Source organism: Melanotaenia boesemani, chromosome 13 (assembly GCF_017639745.1).
Source record: "Melanotaenia boesemani isolate fMelBoe1 chromosome 13, fMelBoe1.pri, whole genome shotgun sequence".
NCBI lineage: Eukaryota > Metazoa > Chordata > Actinopteri > Atheriniformes > Melanotaeniidae > Melanotaenia > Melanotaenia boesemani.
Genome location: NC_055694.1, coordinates 34,527,416 through 34,544,857, shown reverse-complemented (window position 1 = coordinate 34,544,857; position 17,442 = coordinate 34,527,416). Strand labels below are relative to the sequence as shown.

Genomic DNA, 17,442 nt, shown 5'->3' with positions numbered 1-17,442 from the left:
CTAAATGATGAACCTTCAATTAAAATGAGTTCAGGATCACTTCCGGTGGCGCCATGAGAGGAGAAGCAGCCTGATTTTTCTGCTCCAGAGGAACACTCTAAAACTAGCCGAAAGCTAACAGAATTTCACATATTTCCTTATAAATTTGCGTTATGCAACACTAAAAATGTCTACTCTTAAAAAAGAAGTTGAAAAGAAAAGCAGAGCTACTAAAAAAGAAGAAACTCGTGTCGAAGCTGCCATGGACGTGAGCGAACCTAAAAAAGACGATATAGCGACACTGCTCACAGAGATACAACTGAGAAAGGAACACACCGATGCCTCCAACAACACAAAAGCTGCACTGTCCAGGGTAGAAACATCCCTAAGTGATGTACTTGAGCGTACGACTAAACTTGAACAGCAAATCGACGACACTAATCACAGGGTGAGCGATGTGGAAGACTAACTACTCCACCATGCCCGCTTTATACGCTATCTGTTTCAAAGAGAAGCCAAAATCTCACCCAAATGTGAGGACCTCAAATCAAGAGCAAGGCGCAATAAACTGCGCATTTACGGGATACATGAGGGAAAGGAGAAAAATGACATGATTCTCTTCATAACCGACATGTTACGCACTTCACTCAAACTACCACAGGATATCGATCTCTGCGTGGAGAGGGCGCACCGGTCATTGACTACGAAACCTAAAGACTCGGCGCCACCACGTTCAATCATTGTAAGATTTTCTAACTACAGAGTGAAAGAAAAAGTAATTCAAATGGCCTGGAAAAGTCGTGATATTACGTACCAAGGCCAGAAGGCCGGACATGCAGGCACTCATACGAGGTGATAAATAAAGTCAAACTTTCAAGAAGTAAGTGGACAGATACAATCAAACTGTGCTTATGACATAGATGCTAAGATATGTGTATAAGGCTAGTACAAATACATATGTATCATTCTTGACGTTAAAAGGGGACTTCCTCCTGCAATGGGAGAGATCAAGATGACTTTTTTGTTGGGTTTCATTTGCTTTATTTTGGTTTTTGCAAAGGCAACCCCAGGAGCAGTTCTTTGCTGTCCAACAGTTGCTACTACACGGAGTGTGTCCGAGGAAGGGTTTTTGTCACGCCCCTTCGTTTCCATAGTGACCACCCTTAAGATCGTTTGTTTATTTACTTCATTGTTTGGAAGTCTGTTTAATGTTCTGTTCGAGTGTGTTCTACAGGTAAAAATTATTTTGATTACACTGTAATGAAAAATTCCTTAAAAAAACGGATAAATTCCTGGCAGAAAATTACCAGTAACTTATCCGTAAACATTACGGACACCTCTGTTATTTAAAAAACGGAAAATCTGTAGATTTACAGTAAGATCTCTGTTCATTAACAGACCCTTCTGTTAGTTAGAAAACGGATAATTCCCTAAATTTACAGTAAATTCACTGTTCATTAACAAACACTTCTGTTTGTCCAAAAATGGATAATTCTGTAAATTTAAAGTAAATTCTGTTTATCATCAGACACTTCATAGTCAGAAAATTGATAATTCAATAGACTTCAAGATGATTTGCTTCCTCATTACAAAAAAAGGTTTAGCATTTAAAAAAAATATCTTCACCACCGAAATATCTGTACCATATGGACATTTTCTTAAAATTTGAATCTCAGTTGAATTTAAGTCAGTTGCAGCTTTTAGTTCTGGTAAATAACCATGTATTTTCTTCCAATCTTGCTAATTTAAAAAAAACAGTGTCCATCATCAGACCAACGTGATATCCAAATGAGTTAACATAACTAAATATCTAAAACAGCAGCATGATCAAATACAATCACCACATTTTAAAAAATGGACGTTTATTTTTGGTCATGAATGATTTTAGGCATGTATTCATTTTTTGTTATTGTTTTGTTTGCTTCTAAACAAATTGTTTTAACAATATATAACACAACCATTATAAAATTATGACTTTTTGCTCTAAAATTTGACTTTTTTTCTGCAACTAACATAACACATTAAAACACACAAAATGCACATCATTCAATACGTGCATATATCAGTCACAGTTCAGAATTGAATGCATTCATGTATAATTTGTATTTTTGCTTTTAAATTGTTTTAACAATATGAAACACAACCATCATAAAATTCAGACTTCTTGCTCTAAAACAGCAACAGATATACTTTACATTAATGCATATTATTCAGTTTCTCCATGTATCAGTCACTGTTAAGAATTGAATACATTGATGTATAATTTTTTTTGCTTTTAATTCATTTTAACAATATGAAAAAAAAACCCACTATAAAATTCAGACTTCTTGCTCTAAAACGGCAACAAACAACATTTACATCAATGTATATTATTCAGTTTCTGCATATATCAGTCACTGTTCAGAATTGAATACATTGAATGACAATTCATTTAACTATGTGCAAAGAAATGAGTAAACAATAGCCTGCATAAAGTTTTGAATATGTGGGTTTTTGGGTAAGACTAAACATTTTTTGCTTGTGGAACAAACGAAGAAATCAACTATTCAAGAAAATAAGATGCAAAACGCATGAGATGCAGTGTCTGGGTGATTTGATGTGTCATTTACATCTTAATCAACTTAGAAAACTAGTCTTATATTTAGCTCTTACAAACCGATCATCTTTGTATCAAGAGCTCTCTCAAAACAAAACAATAAATTAAGAAAAAAAAAGTTTGCTTTTGGGAAAAACCACAAAAAAGGCAAAGTAACACAAACATCCACAGACATCTACCCTACTAACCCTACTGATACAGCCATCCACGGATTTTCAAAGTTGTTGAGGTCACGCAGGAACTTGAGCAGTCTTGGAGGAATGTGCTGGTGCTTTGTTCCCTTTTTTTCTGCCTTTGACCCACGATCCGGATTGATTCCCAGGAAAACTCTTGAAGAAATGGATATTTTTTATTATCAATTGATATTAATATCCTATACATTAGTAGTGCTCAACAGGTGTGAATGTGGCAGTTTTTAATCACAAACTTAAAATGAATTAAACAAAAATGCAAGTTAACAGATTAAAGTATACAAAATTAAATTTTCTTCAAACGATCTCATACTGAAAAACATTCCCTCAAGAAAATGAGGTCGTGCTTAATTCAACCTGAGGTGCACCACTGACATCATAGACCAGAGACTGGAGGTGTTAATGAGTGAGCTGGGGAGTTTTCTTGCTTCCAACATTTGCCCAGGTAAAGTCCCACTTTTGGGTCAGGACCCACCAGTTGAGAATCACTGCTATAGATAACCCCTACTGAAAAAACAGGTTAGACCAGCTTTGTTTGGTTTATGCTGGTGCAGCTCGTCAAGGTGGTTTGAGGGTTTTAGCTAGGAACAAAACTAAAAAACTACTGTAAATCAGTGGTAACCTCTGCATTGTTTTAGGAAATCATGCAATATGCTGCAGCATACTTAAATACTGAATTAACAATCATTTCTAAAGAAATCCTAGCTAAAACCATCAAACCAGCCTGCCCAGCTGCCAAAACCTAGCTAAAACCAGATAAGACCAGCCAAGTTCAGCTTGTCTAAACTGTTTTTTTCAGTAGGGACTTCAACACAAAGAATTGCTTACCTCTGTATGAATTCCAGGGTGAGTGACATCTCCTTTGGGTATTTTATGTTTAATACATAAAACAAGGAGAAAGCGTAGCTCAGGGCCACAATGGGTGAATTGATGTGGTCATTCACAACTTCCTGGTCGACGGCAATCTTGAATCGTCTATCATCTTAAACAATAGAGACATTGGAAGAGAAAATATTAACAAAAAAGAATGGCGAGAAAGAGGGTAAAAGGATAAGAAAAGAACAAGGAGGACTGCTGGGAAGGAGGAGGATAAAGAAAATGCCACAAGGTCAAAGAAGAGAGGAAGAACCTGACAAGGAAGGAGAGAGAGAGGAGCGTGAGGCTGATTAACAGGATGGAAGATGACGGAAGAGAGGAGGAGGAACATGGAATTAAGACAGACTACGTTTACACTGAAGGCACAAGTAACACGAATGTGACATGAAACTGGTTTGTGTCTTAGTCTGATTTGTTTACATTAAAGCTAGAATACGACTTGTTTCAGGCTTCATGTAAACACTCAGTGAATGTTGGTGCATCATGGGATGTTGGTGCATTTATTTTTTATTATTTATGTAAAAATATAAATCTTTGTTTTGCTGTGGATTCTCTTTCTGGCCTCACAGAATTTTTATTTTCAGTTATTTGGATCAGATGGAATCAGTTTCAAAAGAAGAAACTTCTTGCAAGTTCATAAATGTTATTCATATTTACTGAGGTTAAGAGCAGCTGTAGCAGACCGGCTACAGGTGCTGCAGCACTGGGCTGATGTCCGATAGTGGATCAGCTGCTGTGTGAAATCATTCCTGTATCAGAGTTTCGAAAAGGCTGGTGGCAGGTAAGTGAGGCTGGTGGCAGGTAAGTGACGCTAATGCTGTAGGTGACGTAGTTCCGGGGGAGACGGCAGATTCAAACTAGGCGCGCCCAAACATTTCTACTTTCATTCGATTGTATTTTGTGCCAACTTAATCAAAATATTCTTTAAAGTAGGACTATAGTGTCTTTAAAAGGTACACTCTGGAGCACAGCGGGGAGGATTTGGCCAGCCTGACAGATTTTATAGATCGTTGTTACGACAGAATCGTCATGGGGAAACCAAACAACACGTCAACCCCCTCCACCGCATCTAAGTCCAAGAGACAGCGAAATGAGGATTCACCTGGAGCTATTTCACCAACGGGGAACGACTCAACAGATGTTCTGATCTCCATAGATAAGAAACTCAGTAGTTTTGATGCGCGTTTGAATCTGGTAGAAATTCTCCACAAGGAGTTCCAGGCGCTACGTGAATCATTAGAATTCAGCCAGAAGCAGGTGGAAAGTCTGGCTGCAGAAAATGCCGGTCTCAGAGAGACGGTAAAATCCCTCACCGAGGGCTTGACCCGTCTCTCAGATGAAAATAAGAAGATTAAGGAAACGGTGATCGATCTGCAGGCGCGGAGCATGAGAGAGAACCTGGTGTTTGCAGGGATTCCAGAGCAGACGGAGGAGGACCCCGAGACCACGGTGAAAAACTTCATCAAAACCCACCTGAAGCTCCCAGAGGAAACGGTGAAAAACATCTCCTTTCACAGAGTCCATCGGCTCGGCGGGAGGAAACCCGGGTCCAGCAGACCAAGACCCATAGTAGCGAAGTTCGTCAGCTTCAAACAGAAGGAGCAGGTGAAGAACCAGGGCCGCGAACTGAAGGGGACCAACTTCGGAGTAAACGACCAATATCCGAGAGAGATTCTGGACCGACGGAGAGTCCTGTTTCCCATCAGAAGGAAATCTATGGCTAATGGCGCTCGCGCTGTCATCGCGGTGGATAAACTGTTTATTAATGGACAACTGTACCGCGACCCGGACATCACTCCGTGGCTCTTCTGATCCCAGGTGCTGTAAGTCAATCTCTCCAAATGATCACTCTTAACTCGCCATTATAGATCACTGACAGTAGAACACACTGCTCGTCTCACCACAGCCTCGACACCTAGATCGATGTATTTTTTTCTGTTTCACCACTCTTCTCACTTTTCACTTTTCACTATCTTTCTATTTCACGTCTTCACTGTTAATTGTAATCCAGCTCGTAATATCAGCAGCGCACGCAACACCGTCAGGACGCACAGCCGCACCATACATGATACAGATAAACACTCGCGTTTACTGTATGAGAGAACAAGCATTAAGGTAGACTACATATACGGACATTTAACATACGGACAAACGCGCGCAATCAGGCTGCATGCAAACACGCGCGAACACGCAAGAGGGGCGCACAAAGACACACGCGTCAGTAACACGCATGAAGCATTAAACCGTTCACAATAACCATGTTAAAAATCGTCTGTTGGAATGTACATGGAGCCGGTTCCAGGGAGAAGAGGTTGAAGATCTTTAATAAATTACAGGAGCTGCAGGCTGACATTGTCTTACTACAAGAGACTCATTTAACAAACTCAACCATAGACCTTCTTCAAACAGCTCAGTTTCCTCATGTTTACTCAGCTTGTTACAATTCTAGGCAGAGAGGAGTAGCTACTCTTATTAATAAGAGACTAAATTTTGACATAGATAGCACAGTAGTGGATCCTGAAGGCAGATTTCTGATAACTTTATTATCTATTTGTAATATCAAATTATGTATTACCAATGTGTACGGCCCCAATGCAGATGATCCCTCCTTTTTCCACTCCCTGTTTGCTACACTCCAGAATTATTCAGATAACAGAATAGTGCTAGCTGGTGATTTTAATGTAGTCTTGACTGAACAAGATCGCTGCAGCACATCAGGTAGTCATCGAGTCTGGCAGTCGTCAGAAACTATCAAACAGTACATGAAGGATTTTGGTCTTTGCGATGCTTGGCGCTCTCACCATCCTAAACTAAGAGAATACACCTTCTTCTCTTCAGTTCACCACTCCTTCTCTAGACTAGATTATATTTTAAATAGTAATTCACTAATGGGCGACATTTCAGAGACTCAGATACATCCAATCAGCATCAGCGATCACGCACCAGTTTCATTCAGTCTGAGAATCAAAAATAATAAACCGATTGGTAAAAGCTGGAGATTTAACACCTCTTTATTGAAAGATCCTGAGTTTATTGATTATTTTAAAAAAGAATGGTCAATTTATATAGAAAAAAATGACATGCCTGAAACTTCAGCGTGTCTCCTTTGGGAAGCAGGAAAAGCAGTAATGCGAGGGAAAATAATTTCCTTCTCCTCACATAAGAAGAAGAAGGAAACAGCAAGAGTTTTAGAATTAGAACTCAGGATTAAATCATTGGAGGAGGCTTACCGCATTTCCCCCGAAGAGCACACAATGAATAATATAAGGAAAACTAAATTGCAGCTTAAAGAAATTATAGATAAAAAAACACAGTTTTTAGTGCAAAGACTTCGCTTGGAGAACTTTGAACATAGTAACAAATCTGGAAAGTTTTTAGCAAATCAACTAAAAACAAACAAGGAGAAAACAACAATCTCCTCTGTTAAAGATCAAGACGGAAACATCAGCCATGACCCAGACAAGATAAATGACACGTTTAGAAGCTTCTATAAAACATTATATGAATCACAGATTAATCCAACAGATGAACATATTGAACAATTTTTAAACAACATTAATCTACCAAAACTAAAAAATGAAAATAAAATAACTTTAGATGCACCTATTACTGTAGATGAACTCCACGAAGCTCTCCAACATATGCCCAACAATAAAGCCCCGGGTCCAGATGGTTACTCAGCAGAATTTTACAAGGAATTCTGGACAACGCTAGCTCCTACATTTTATAATATGTTGTTAGAAATACAGGAAAAACAAAAAACACCGCAAAATATGAACTTAGCTAATATAACACTATTGCTAAAACCAGGCAAAGACCCCACACTTCCATCCAGTTACCGTCCCATATCTTTAATAAATGTAGACCTGAAAATAATTAGTAAAGCTCTTGCCAGAAGGATAGAAAAAATAACCCCTCTTATAATACATCCGGACCAGACAGGTTTTATAAAAGGTCGACATTCATCTACTAACACGCGTAGACTAATTAACCTCATAGATTACTCTACTTTACATAATCTAGAATCCACAATCATTTCTCTAGATGCAGAAAAAGCCTTCGACAGGGTAAACTGGAAGTTTCTATTTGCAACACTAGACAAATTTGGGTTTGGACCTGCTTTCATAGAGTGGATTAAAATATTATATAATAACCCAAATGCATGTGTGAAAACCAACGATCAAACTTCTCCAAGCTTTCGCTTACAGAGAGGCACCAGACAGGGCTGCCCACTCTCCCCCTCACTTTTTGCCATTTTCATAGAGCCGTTAGCAGCTGCTATTAGACAAAATATAGAAATTAAAGGAATCCAGGGCAAAAACATAGAACATAAAATAAGTCTTTATGCAGATGATATATTACTTTTCCTTCAGAACTCACAAACATCACTCTCTGAGACAATCACAGTTATTAATAAGTTCTCATCAATATCTGATTATTCTATTAACTGGCCTAAGACTACAGCCATGTCCATCAACTGTGACTTACAAAACATCCCTAATATCAAAATACAGACAGGAAACATTAGATATTTAGGTATAAATATTTCCCCCAGATTATCAGATTTAACAAAATTAAACTATGTTCAGCTACTAAAAACAATAGAAGATGATCTCTTACGGAGGAGGCGCTTACCCATCTCACTAATGGGGAGAGTTGCCACCATTAAGATGATGATTCTACCTAAAGTTAATTATTTATTTTCAATGATACCCACTAAACCCTCCACCAGTTGGTTTAAATCTCTGGACTCTTTCATATCCAAGTTTCTTTGGAAAAACAAGCCGTCACGTATCAGTCTTAAAACCTTACAGCAGACTAAAGATAGAGGAGGACTGGACCTACCAAACTTTAATCACTACTTTATAGCTAACAGGCTGCAGTACATCTCCAAGTGGCTCAAACCCAGTTATCTGGATGAGCCGTGGCTAGATGTGGAGCAGGCTTTGTGTGAGGACTTAGTCATCTCTGACCTGCCGTTCATCAGCTCAACCATTAAACCATATAAGTGCTTTAAAAGCCTTAACATCCGTTTTTCCTTAATGGCTTGGTGGGAATTCTGTAAGATAACCAGATCTTCCCTCTTTCCATGTAGACTTACACCCATCTGGAACAACCCTGACATCCTGCAGAACAAAAAGATGATAAACTTCACTCAATGGAAGACTAAAGGAATACAACAGTTAGGACAGATAATAGAAAATGGAAACTTTGTATCTTTCAACACAATTGTCTCACAGTATGGAATCAACAGCAATAAATTCTTAGAGTACCACCAACTAAAATCAATTATATGTAAGAAGTATACCCCTGTACAGTTAGACTTGCAGCTTCCTGTCAGAATAGCAGAATTCTTGAATCTTAATACTCCAAAATTATTATCAAAAATATATAGATTACTTGCAAAGCTAGAAGACAGGATATCTCTCCCAACTTCAAAATGGGAAGATGATTTATCTAATAACTTTGATCAGAAAAGATGGTCACAAATATGTTTAAACACGTTTAAAATGATTCAGAATTCAAATATACAACTAATACAATTCAAAATTCTCCATAGAACTCATTATACAGGACACAGGATGTTCAGGATGGGCCTTTCACCATCAGATATCTGCCCACACTGCTCTGAGAACACTTCTGATAGCTACATCCATGCGCTGTGGTCCTGCACACCTGTCCAAAGGTTCTGGATTAAGGTGTGTGAAGATCTCTCAAAATGGTTTAAAACCAGTTTTTCTGCAAACCCCACACTTTGCCTACTGGGCGACCTGGGTGACACTAACATAGGAATACACTCCATAAACTTGGTCCTCGCAGTCTTATGCATCGCAAAGAAAACTATCCTTGTGAACTGGAAAGATAAGAATAATTTGTCTATCCAGCAGTTTAGAAATCTCCTGTTAGATCACATCAGCATTGAGACAATGTCTGCCTCCTCCAGGAACCAATCAGATGACTTTCATTCCCTCTGGTCCCCTGTGACTGGCTACATCACCTAATGTAGGTGGAGGATTGCGGCTTCGCTGGGATGGGGGTGGATATGGGTGGGGGGTCCCTGGTGGCTTCGGGTCTCCGGTTGTCTCCTGGGTGGGGATCTCGGCTGCTCCGCTGCTGGGTCGGCTGGGGGTTCCGGTCTGGGCGGGCGGCATTGGGTGGGCCCCGGGGTGGGACTGCCTCGTGGCGGTGGGGGGTGGCTGCCGGGGTGCCTGGGTCGGTGTCCGTCGGCCCCTGGCCGGGTGGCCGGTCGGGCCCGGGGTGGGCCGGGTGGGGGCCCCGGGCTCTGGGGTGTCGGGTCTCCCCCCTCTCCTGGGGGTGGGGGGTCTGCTGCTGCTGGGGGGGGCTGGGCCCGTCCGGATGTGCCGTGCCGGGGGTTGGTCCGTGCCCTGGTGCTTGGTCGCAGCCCCGGAACCTGGGTGGGGGTGTGTTTGTATATAGGTGGGTGTGTGTGTGTGTGTGTGTCTGTAGGTATGCGGGTGTGTGGGTGGGTGTAGAGGGATGTGTGTGCTGTATGTGTGTGTGGGTGTGTATGAAGGTCTAGGTGTGTGCGTGTATGTGTGTGTGAGTGGTGTGCGGGTGTGTGTGTGGAGGTCTATGTGGGATGTGTGTGTGGGTGTGTGTGAAGGTGTGTATATATGAGTGTGTGCACGTGGAGGTCGAGGTGTGTGTGGAGGAGTGAAGGAGTGGGTGGAGGCGTGAGTATGTATGGAGGTGCTTGTGTGTATATGCAGATATGTATGTGAGTGCGTGTGTAGTGGTGTATGTGTATGGAGGGGTATGAGAGTGTGTGTGTATGTGGGCACCGGTGTGTGTGTTTATAGGTATGTGCGTGAAGTGTGTGTGTGGAGGTATGTGCACGTATTGAGGTGTTGGTGTATAGAGGTGTGTGAGAGGGTGTGTGAGTGGCTGGGGGAAAAAAAAAGAAAAAAAAAAAAAAAAAAAAAGAAAAAGAGTGTGTGTGTGTTTGCAGGGGGTTAGGACGTGTCCTCTGGGGGGCGCCCTGGCCGGGTGTTGGGGGCGTGGGCCTGGGGTTCCCTTCCTTTGCCTCGCCCCCCTCCCACTCAGAAAGAGGAAAGTGGCCCCTTGGGCTGGTGGCTGGCCCCTGGGGGGGTTCGTGGCGTGCCTGGGTTGGGGTGCCTGCTCCGGGCCTGTGACGCCCTTCGGGGCCGGCGGGGGACGGGGGCGCCCTAAGCCACTGGCGGGTCGTCTTCCAGGGGGGAGGCTTACTCCCCTCTGGACCTACATCTCCTGACCCCTCCCCTCCCCCACTCTTCACTACATACACAGGTAGGGCTGTGGGAGGTGTGCTTGTTGCGCTGGGCGGGGCAGGGGGGTCATCATAGTTGGGGGCCTGGCTCGTGTCTCCTCGCCTCCTGGCTGGGGCTGTCCCCCCGTGGCGTGGGGTGGCGGGAGGATGGTGGTGGGGGGATGGTGTTTGTGTGTGTGTGTGTTGGGGGGGGGGGGGGGGGGTGTGGGTGGGAGAGTGGTGTGGGTGTGGGGGGATGGGTGGTGGAGGGATGGTGTGTGGGAGGATGGGGTATGTGTGGGAGAATGTATGGTGCAGGGATGGGGGAGTGTGTGGGAGGATGGATGGTGGAAGGATGGTGTGTGTGCGGGAGGATGGATGGTGTATGGGAGGGAGGATGGTGTGTGTGTGGGGGAGTGGTGTATGTTTGGGAGAGTGGGTGATGGAGGGGTGGTGTGTGTGTGTGGGAGGATGGGGTACGTGAAGGTGGATGTTTGGTGTAGGAGAATGATGTATGTGTGGGAGGATGGGTAGTGGAAGGAAGGTTCATGTGTGTGTGTGTATGGGAGCTGTGAAGGTGGATGAATGGTGTGTGAGAGGGAGGATGGTGTATGTGTGGGAGGATGAGTGGTGGAGGGATGATGTGTGTGTGGGAGGATGGGATAGGTGTGGGAGAGTGTATGGTGGAAGGATGGTGAGTGTGTGGGTGGAAGGATGGTGTGTGTGTGGAAGGATGGATGGTGGAAGGATGGTGTGTGTGTGTGGGAGGACAGAGTATGTGAGGGTTGAATGGTGTATGCGTGGGAGGATAAATGGAGGAGTGGAAGGAGAGTGTGTGTGTTTGTGTGTGTGTGTGTTGGTCTGGGGGGGGGGCAGGACTGGTTCTCGGGGTGTGCGGCTGGGTGCTGGGGTGTGGGGCTGGCCTCTGGTGGTGGCCGTCTGGGCGGGCCGGGTCCCCCTGGGTGGCGTGCTGGCCCTCGGCCTGTGGGGGAGGGGGGTGTCCCTGCGCTCCTGGGCCCGGGCCCTCTGCCCCGTCTGTCCCGGGCGGCCGGTGCCCGGGGGGGGTCGGGGAGTGCTGGCCTCGGCCCGCCGGGGCCGGTGCCCTGGGTCCGCGGGGCGGCTCCTGCTGGGGTCTCCTGCTGCTGCCTTCCTGGGCGGGCGAGTGGTCGTCTCTGTGGACCGGTCGGGATCTGTTGCCTGCGGGGGGGCTGGTGGCCTGGGTCTCGGGACCGCTGGCCTGACTCTGGCCTCTGTTCAAGTGAGGTGGCATCTGCATGATCACTCTGCATGGTCACTCCTTCCTGAATGTCTCCACACAGTCTTTGCGTCGCCGTGTGGCCGAGTTCTCCAACACATCCACACAGGTTTCTCTGCGCGTGTTCTTGAATACAGCAGTTTCACTTATATCTATTATCATATTTTGTTTCTTTTTTTAATTATTTCTGTTCTTATTATTATTATTACTCTTACTCTTATTATTATTATTGTTACTATTATCAACTAGTTGTGTAATGACCTACTGGCTAGGATGATCTTAGCTATATATGTTGTAAGTAGTATGGATTACATGGTCTTCTGTATGATGTTTCAAGTCCCCACCCGCACTCCCCACACCCTTTCTGTCCCTCTCTCTCCCCTCCCTCTTCTCTCTACTTTCTTTTCTCTCTCTCTCTCTCTGTCCCCTCCGGTCGAGTCCAGCATTAAGAGTCTGATTTAATAAAGTTTTTCATCAAGAGGGACTTTATACATGTAGTATAAATCCCTGCTTGATAGAGTAAAATTGCCCAGCACCAGACAGCAGCCAGACAATCATTCTGTTTGCAACGATGCTGGACAAGACAGGTTAAAAAAAAAAATAAATAAATAAATAAATAAATAAATAAATAAATAAAAAATAAACAATGCTGCTTTTGTTCTGTTTATATTATATATGGTTGTACGCTCATATATAGGTAAGAGGTGTTATGTGTGAAGATTTCTGTATCTAAAAAGACCTTAGTGTTTAGCTGTGTTGTGGACAGTGCATGAGCTTCTCAGCAGGTGTGTGTAGGCTCCAGCCAGTTACTGTGTAGAGCACAAGTGTTGGTATTACTAGAATTACACATTATTCACACACCACTTGCACATTATTTGGACACTAACTCTCCCATGTATTTACTGTTTACTGGTTTGTCAACTGAATTTCTTCTTCCTAAAAGTAACAACAGCAGTCGAAACTACAGCTGAGATGGGGGAGAGGCCAGGACCGGGTACTCTTAGCCAGGACCGAGTACTGAGGATCCACAGCTCAATGAGGAGAGGGCTGACCCAGCCCTAGAGTCCACGCCCCCCATCACTCCTCCTCTGTTGCCCTTTCATACTTTTTCTGAGTCCTCCTCTCCGACTCCTCTAGTTTCGAAAAGCCGATGACTACAGGACCTAAATTATTCCAGATATAATTTCCTTCAGTGCACTCAATAAAAACATGATCTGCAGAGACCTGAGCTGAAAGTTATAACTAAGGGGGAGTGGGACGGCGTTTCTACATTAGAACACAGTAGAAGGGCTGAGAGATGAACCTGCAGACCAGATGGATCCGGCCAATTTGAACAATAAAACACAAGAATGAGCTGATACATAAATAGTGTTTTATTGTAAAAATCTGTCTAATCCACTTTGCTTTTCATCCACTGACGTCCTGCCTGGATGATCCGCTCTTGCAGCCCGTTTTAACTTTAGAGAGGTGTGACGTGATGGAGCTTCTGGGCTTCAGTAACGCTGTTCCATACTCCTGATGGGACGTCCGGTCATGACCCAAAGTATAAATAATCAGACATAAATTAACGGCGCATTCTAAACCATAAACAGCGGGATGTGTCCCTGCATTGATGTGAATTTGCATCAGCACCAAAGCATCGACCTGCAGGTACAAATTATGTGCGTCACCTACAGATGACGTTGAGGTCGGATGCATATCTGATACATGTCGCATGGCTGTTTAGACTGCGGACGCATTTGAAAAGATCGGATACAGATCGGCTTCCTAATGTGGCCCATATCGGATATGAAAAAGATCAAATCTGAAGTGGTTAGGGGTGTTTAAACTGTCAAGAAGATATCCGATCGTTGTCACTTGAGGGCACATTCGGATGCTGTCTAAACAGGGCCAAAGAGATGGAGGAATAGGACAAAAAAGAGGAAAATGGAAGAGAGCAGGTAATAAAGAGAAGGAACAATGGACAAATACAAAGGAAGTGGATAGGTTGAAGAAAAAAAGAGGAGGAAAAAGTGGAGATCACGATTATACATTATACAGACTACATACCCATGATTAGGATACAGGGGGTGCTTGGGATGCTCAGTCCAGCGGCAGTAGACTCCTGTTGTTGAAAAATAAAATATCAAGTAAACACTAAATGTCATAAACAATGTTTGCATCTATAGACTATTTCCCATACAAATTAGGGATGTAACGATTCACATCAGATCTGTGTGCATCACTTTCTGGAGGAGCTGCAGTTTCATCCTCACCTCATAGCGCATCATCACACAAGGTATTCTATGTGTGCTGTGTTGATGCACAGCGCATGGCCGACAGCAGACCGGCCGCTGCAGGAGGTGACAATGCTGCTTCACTTAAGAAATGTTGACGCTGTCCATGTGAAACATTTTGCTAATTCTCCATTAGCTGGAGAAACATTGCATCATGTACTGCATATCTGGGAGTTTGTTTTTAAGTCCCTGCCAATCAATTTTCTTTTTCTAAATCGATTGATATTTTGACCAGTTCAAATTGATTTTAAATCCACTCCTTGAGTATCATTACATCCCTAATACAAATACTAAAGAATTAGGTCATAGTAGAGTAAATTTAATTTAATTTAAAAATCTGGGATCCAGATTTTTAAGGGGGTCAGTAACTCATGTTACAAAATGGTAGGGGGAACATTACAAGCCAAATATCAAAAGAATGTCTGGGAGACAAAAAGAAGTAAACTTACCTCACTTTGGTAGAAAAGGAGATCAGGCTTTTCCTTGAAGTATTCTGCAATGCCCGAGATGAGCTGTACTGGATCTTCACCTGGTGGCATTTTCATCCCATTTGAGTCGAGGAAGTCTTTGATGTTCTTTCCCTTTCTGGATATTTCTTCTGCCAGCTTTGTCTGCACTGGTAAGCCAAGGAGGGTACATGTGTGGTCAAACAGGTGAACAGCTTCAAAAAGGAAGGGCCACTCTTCAAGTACTGTTTTTAGAGTGCTTCCTTTGTTGATTGTTGCACGTTGGATGGAATATGTTTCAGCCATTAAATTGCGAACATAAGACTCCTGTAGATGGCGGGTCCTGAAGCTACTTTTCAAGTCATCCTGTTTAGACTCTAGTTCTGTTATATTCTCAACAGCAGGCTGCCACTCCACACACCCATAACGATCTGAGAGTGCGGACTTTCTCTTCACTGCATCTTCACTCACTGCTGGTCTCGTGGTTGAGCTGAAGGTGATTGGCCTACTAATATTTTCAAGTCTGTTTTCTAGCTGTATGAAGAGAGAATCATATCCTGTTCCGATGATTTTGGTTCCGCTGACCTCTCTGTCTTGAAAAGAACAGGGATATTGATCTACAATCTTCTTGGCAATCTCCCGCAGCTTTGCTCTTCCAGGTCTTCCACGCACTTTACTGACTACATCATCAATGACTATCCGGACCAGCTCTCTTCTCTCTTTAGGCTTTGGTCTCTTCTTTTCACTTAAAGAAAGCATAAGGTTTGGAGGCATTTTGTGCCATGGTACAGCAGTTTCTCTGGATGGAGAATCCTCCATGGGACCAGGTGTTGGAAGTGGATTCTGTTGCAGAGATGTCAATCCAAGTACAGCCTGTGACTCTATGGATAACATAAAACCAAATGTTATATTTTCATTTAAGAATTAATCAACAGCAGTCCAGGAATTGCATGAATAAATGCATGCCACTGGCATTATGTACTATAAAACCACATCATTGGTTAAGCTAATAAAGTGTTATGAACAAGCTGAAACAAAATCTGTCTGAATGTACAGTATTCAAATGGTCTTCCAGCTAGGCATAAGGTGGATTTATACTTGTGCATGGTCTGCATCGGCATAACCGCCTTAGGCTCTGCGCAGGCCCATGGAGGCCTGACGCACACCTCTCCGGACCTGACCCGCATCCCAGTTATGTGAGTGCAGACTCTCTTGTGATTGGCCAGTTTGATTACACGAGTTTGGGTGTTTGGGTTCTGTGGATGGATGGATGAATGGACGGACGGACGGAGGCTAAGTTACAAGTATGAAACTCGCACTCATGACTCAAAATAAATTTTGTCTTCTTCTGAAGGTGATAAAAAAAAACCTCTAAGGTGTGATGCAGCTTTGGCACTTAATTTGAGGTTGAGCTGGAGCAGGTGTCATCCTCAGCCCTCAGTCTAAATCCAACATGAATAAACAAATGATGGAATTTTTTTTTTCTTTTCTAAAAGGTGCTATGTATTCAATTATGTATTTGATTATGACAGCACAGTATCTATTCCATGGCTTTATTACTTAAAAATCTTAATTCATGCAGTAATCAATCTTCCTGGACAAATAATAATAAGCTAAGCCAACTTTAAAGGAAACTGCAGTACAATGCTATAACCCTACGCTCAAGTATAAACAGGCTGCCTCTGCGTCAGCTATGTGGGCCTGACTTCATGCAAACACAGCACGAGTATAAACCCACCTTCATAATTTGCGAACTTTCAAAATTGTCACACACACAGAGTACTGAACAAATCCTTATCGTCCATACACCATTCAATCCTCCATATAATGGCAAACAGCTGATACAGTGCAGAAAGATCTGGGACCATATTCACAAAGAATCTATTTCACCAATAGGAGGACTCCTAAATAGCACTAAAAGTTTTTAGCTAAGAGCTCCCTCTTAAAACCTTTTCACAAAGCTGCTGAAAGGAACATGACTTTATCTCCGGTGTAAGTGCATTATTTCTGTTCACTGGCAATATCAGTGTGACAGTCTTAACCACTGATACCCTCATGACTGCAGTGATACAGTTTTAAAAGCTTAGCGCCTTAGGAGTCCTCCTGACGACTCCTAACCATTTTAAGCTTTAGGAGCTAGTTTTCGCGCTAAAATGCTTTGTGAAATACTCTTAGTCCTAAATTTAGGACAGGCACACCCTTTTTTTCTAAGAGTTACTCCTGAATCAGCAGCTTAGGAGCTACTTTTAGCCTTCTTTGTGAATATGGCCCTTGGTTTATAAATCTTACCTGCATTAGGGATTTAAAAAATAAAAGAAAAAAATGAAAAAAGAAAAAAAATCTTACCTGCAGTGAATGCTTGAATTAGTCTTCTACACTGAATGGGTGGCAGAATTCCATCAACATCTTCAGTCTTGACAAAGTTAAGGTCATCTACACTGTTTACTCCAATCTCCTTTAGTCTTGCCATGAGTGACTCCATTACAACATGACTGAGTGATGGCATGGCTTTCTGAACTAATTCTTTCACAAGCTCCATAGTGGCATGTGCTTGAGTGGGATGAGTAACCTTGCACC

The 17,442-nt window shown here is 42.9% G+C and overlaps 1 protein-coding gene across 1 annotated transcript; it reads right to left on the bottom strand.

Annotated features, from left to right (window-relative positions):
- Positions 1 to 2,641: 2,641 nt before the first annotated feature.
- Positions 2,642 to 17,259, bottom strand: LOC121651876. Its single transcript, XM_042004334.1, has 5 exons — positions 17,212 to 17,259; positions 14,869 to 15,746; positions 14,193 to 14,247; positions 3,595 to 3,748; positions 2,642 to 2,904 (listed from the first exon to the last, which is right to left on the bottom strand). Exons 2-5 carry the CDS (start codon positions 15,682 to 15,684, stop codon positions 2,751 to 2,753), a joined length of 1,179 nt encoding a protein of 392 aa, XP_041860268.1. The 5' UTR covers positions 15,685 to 15,746; positions 17,212 to 17,259; the 3' UTR covers positions 2,642 to 2,750.
- Positions 17,260 to 17,442: the final 183 nt, after the last annotated feature.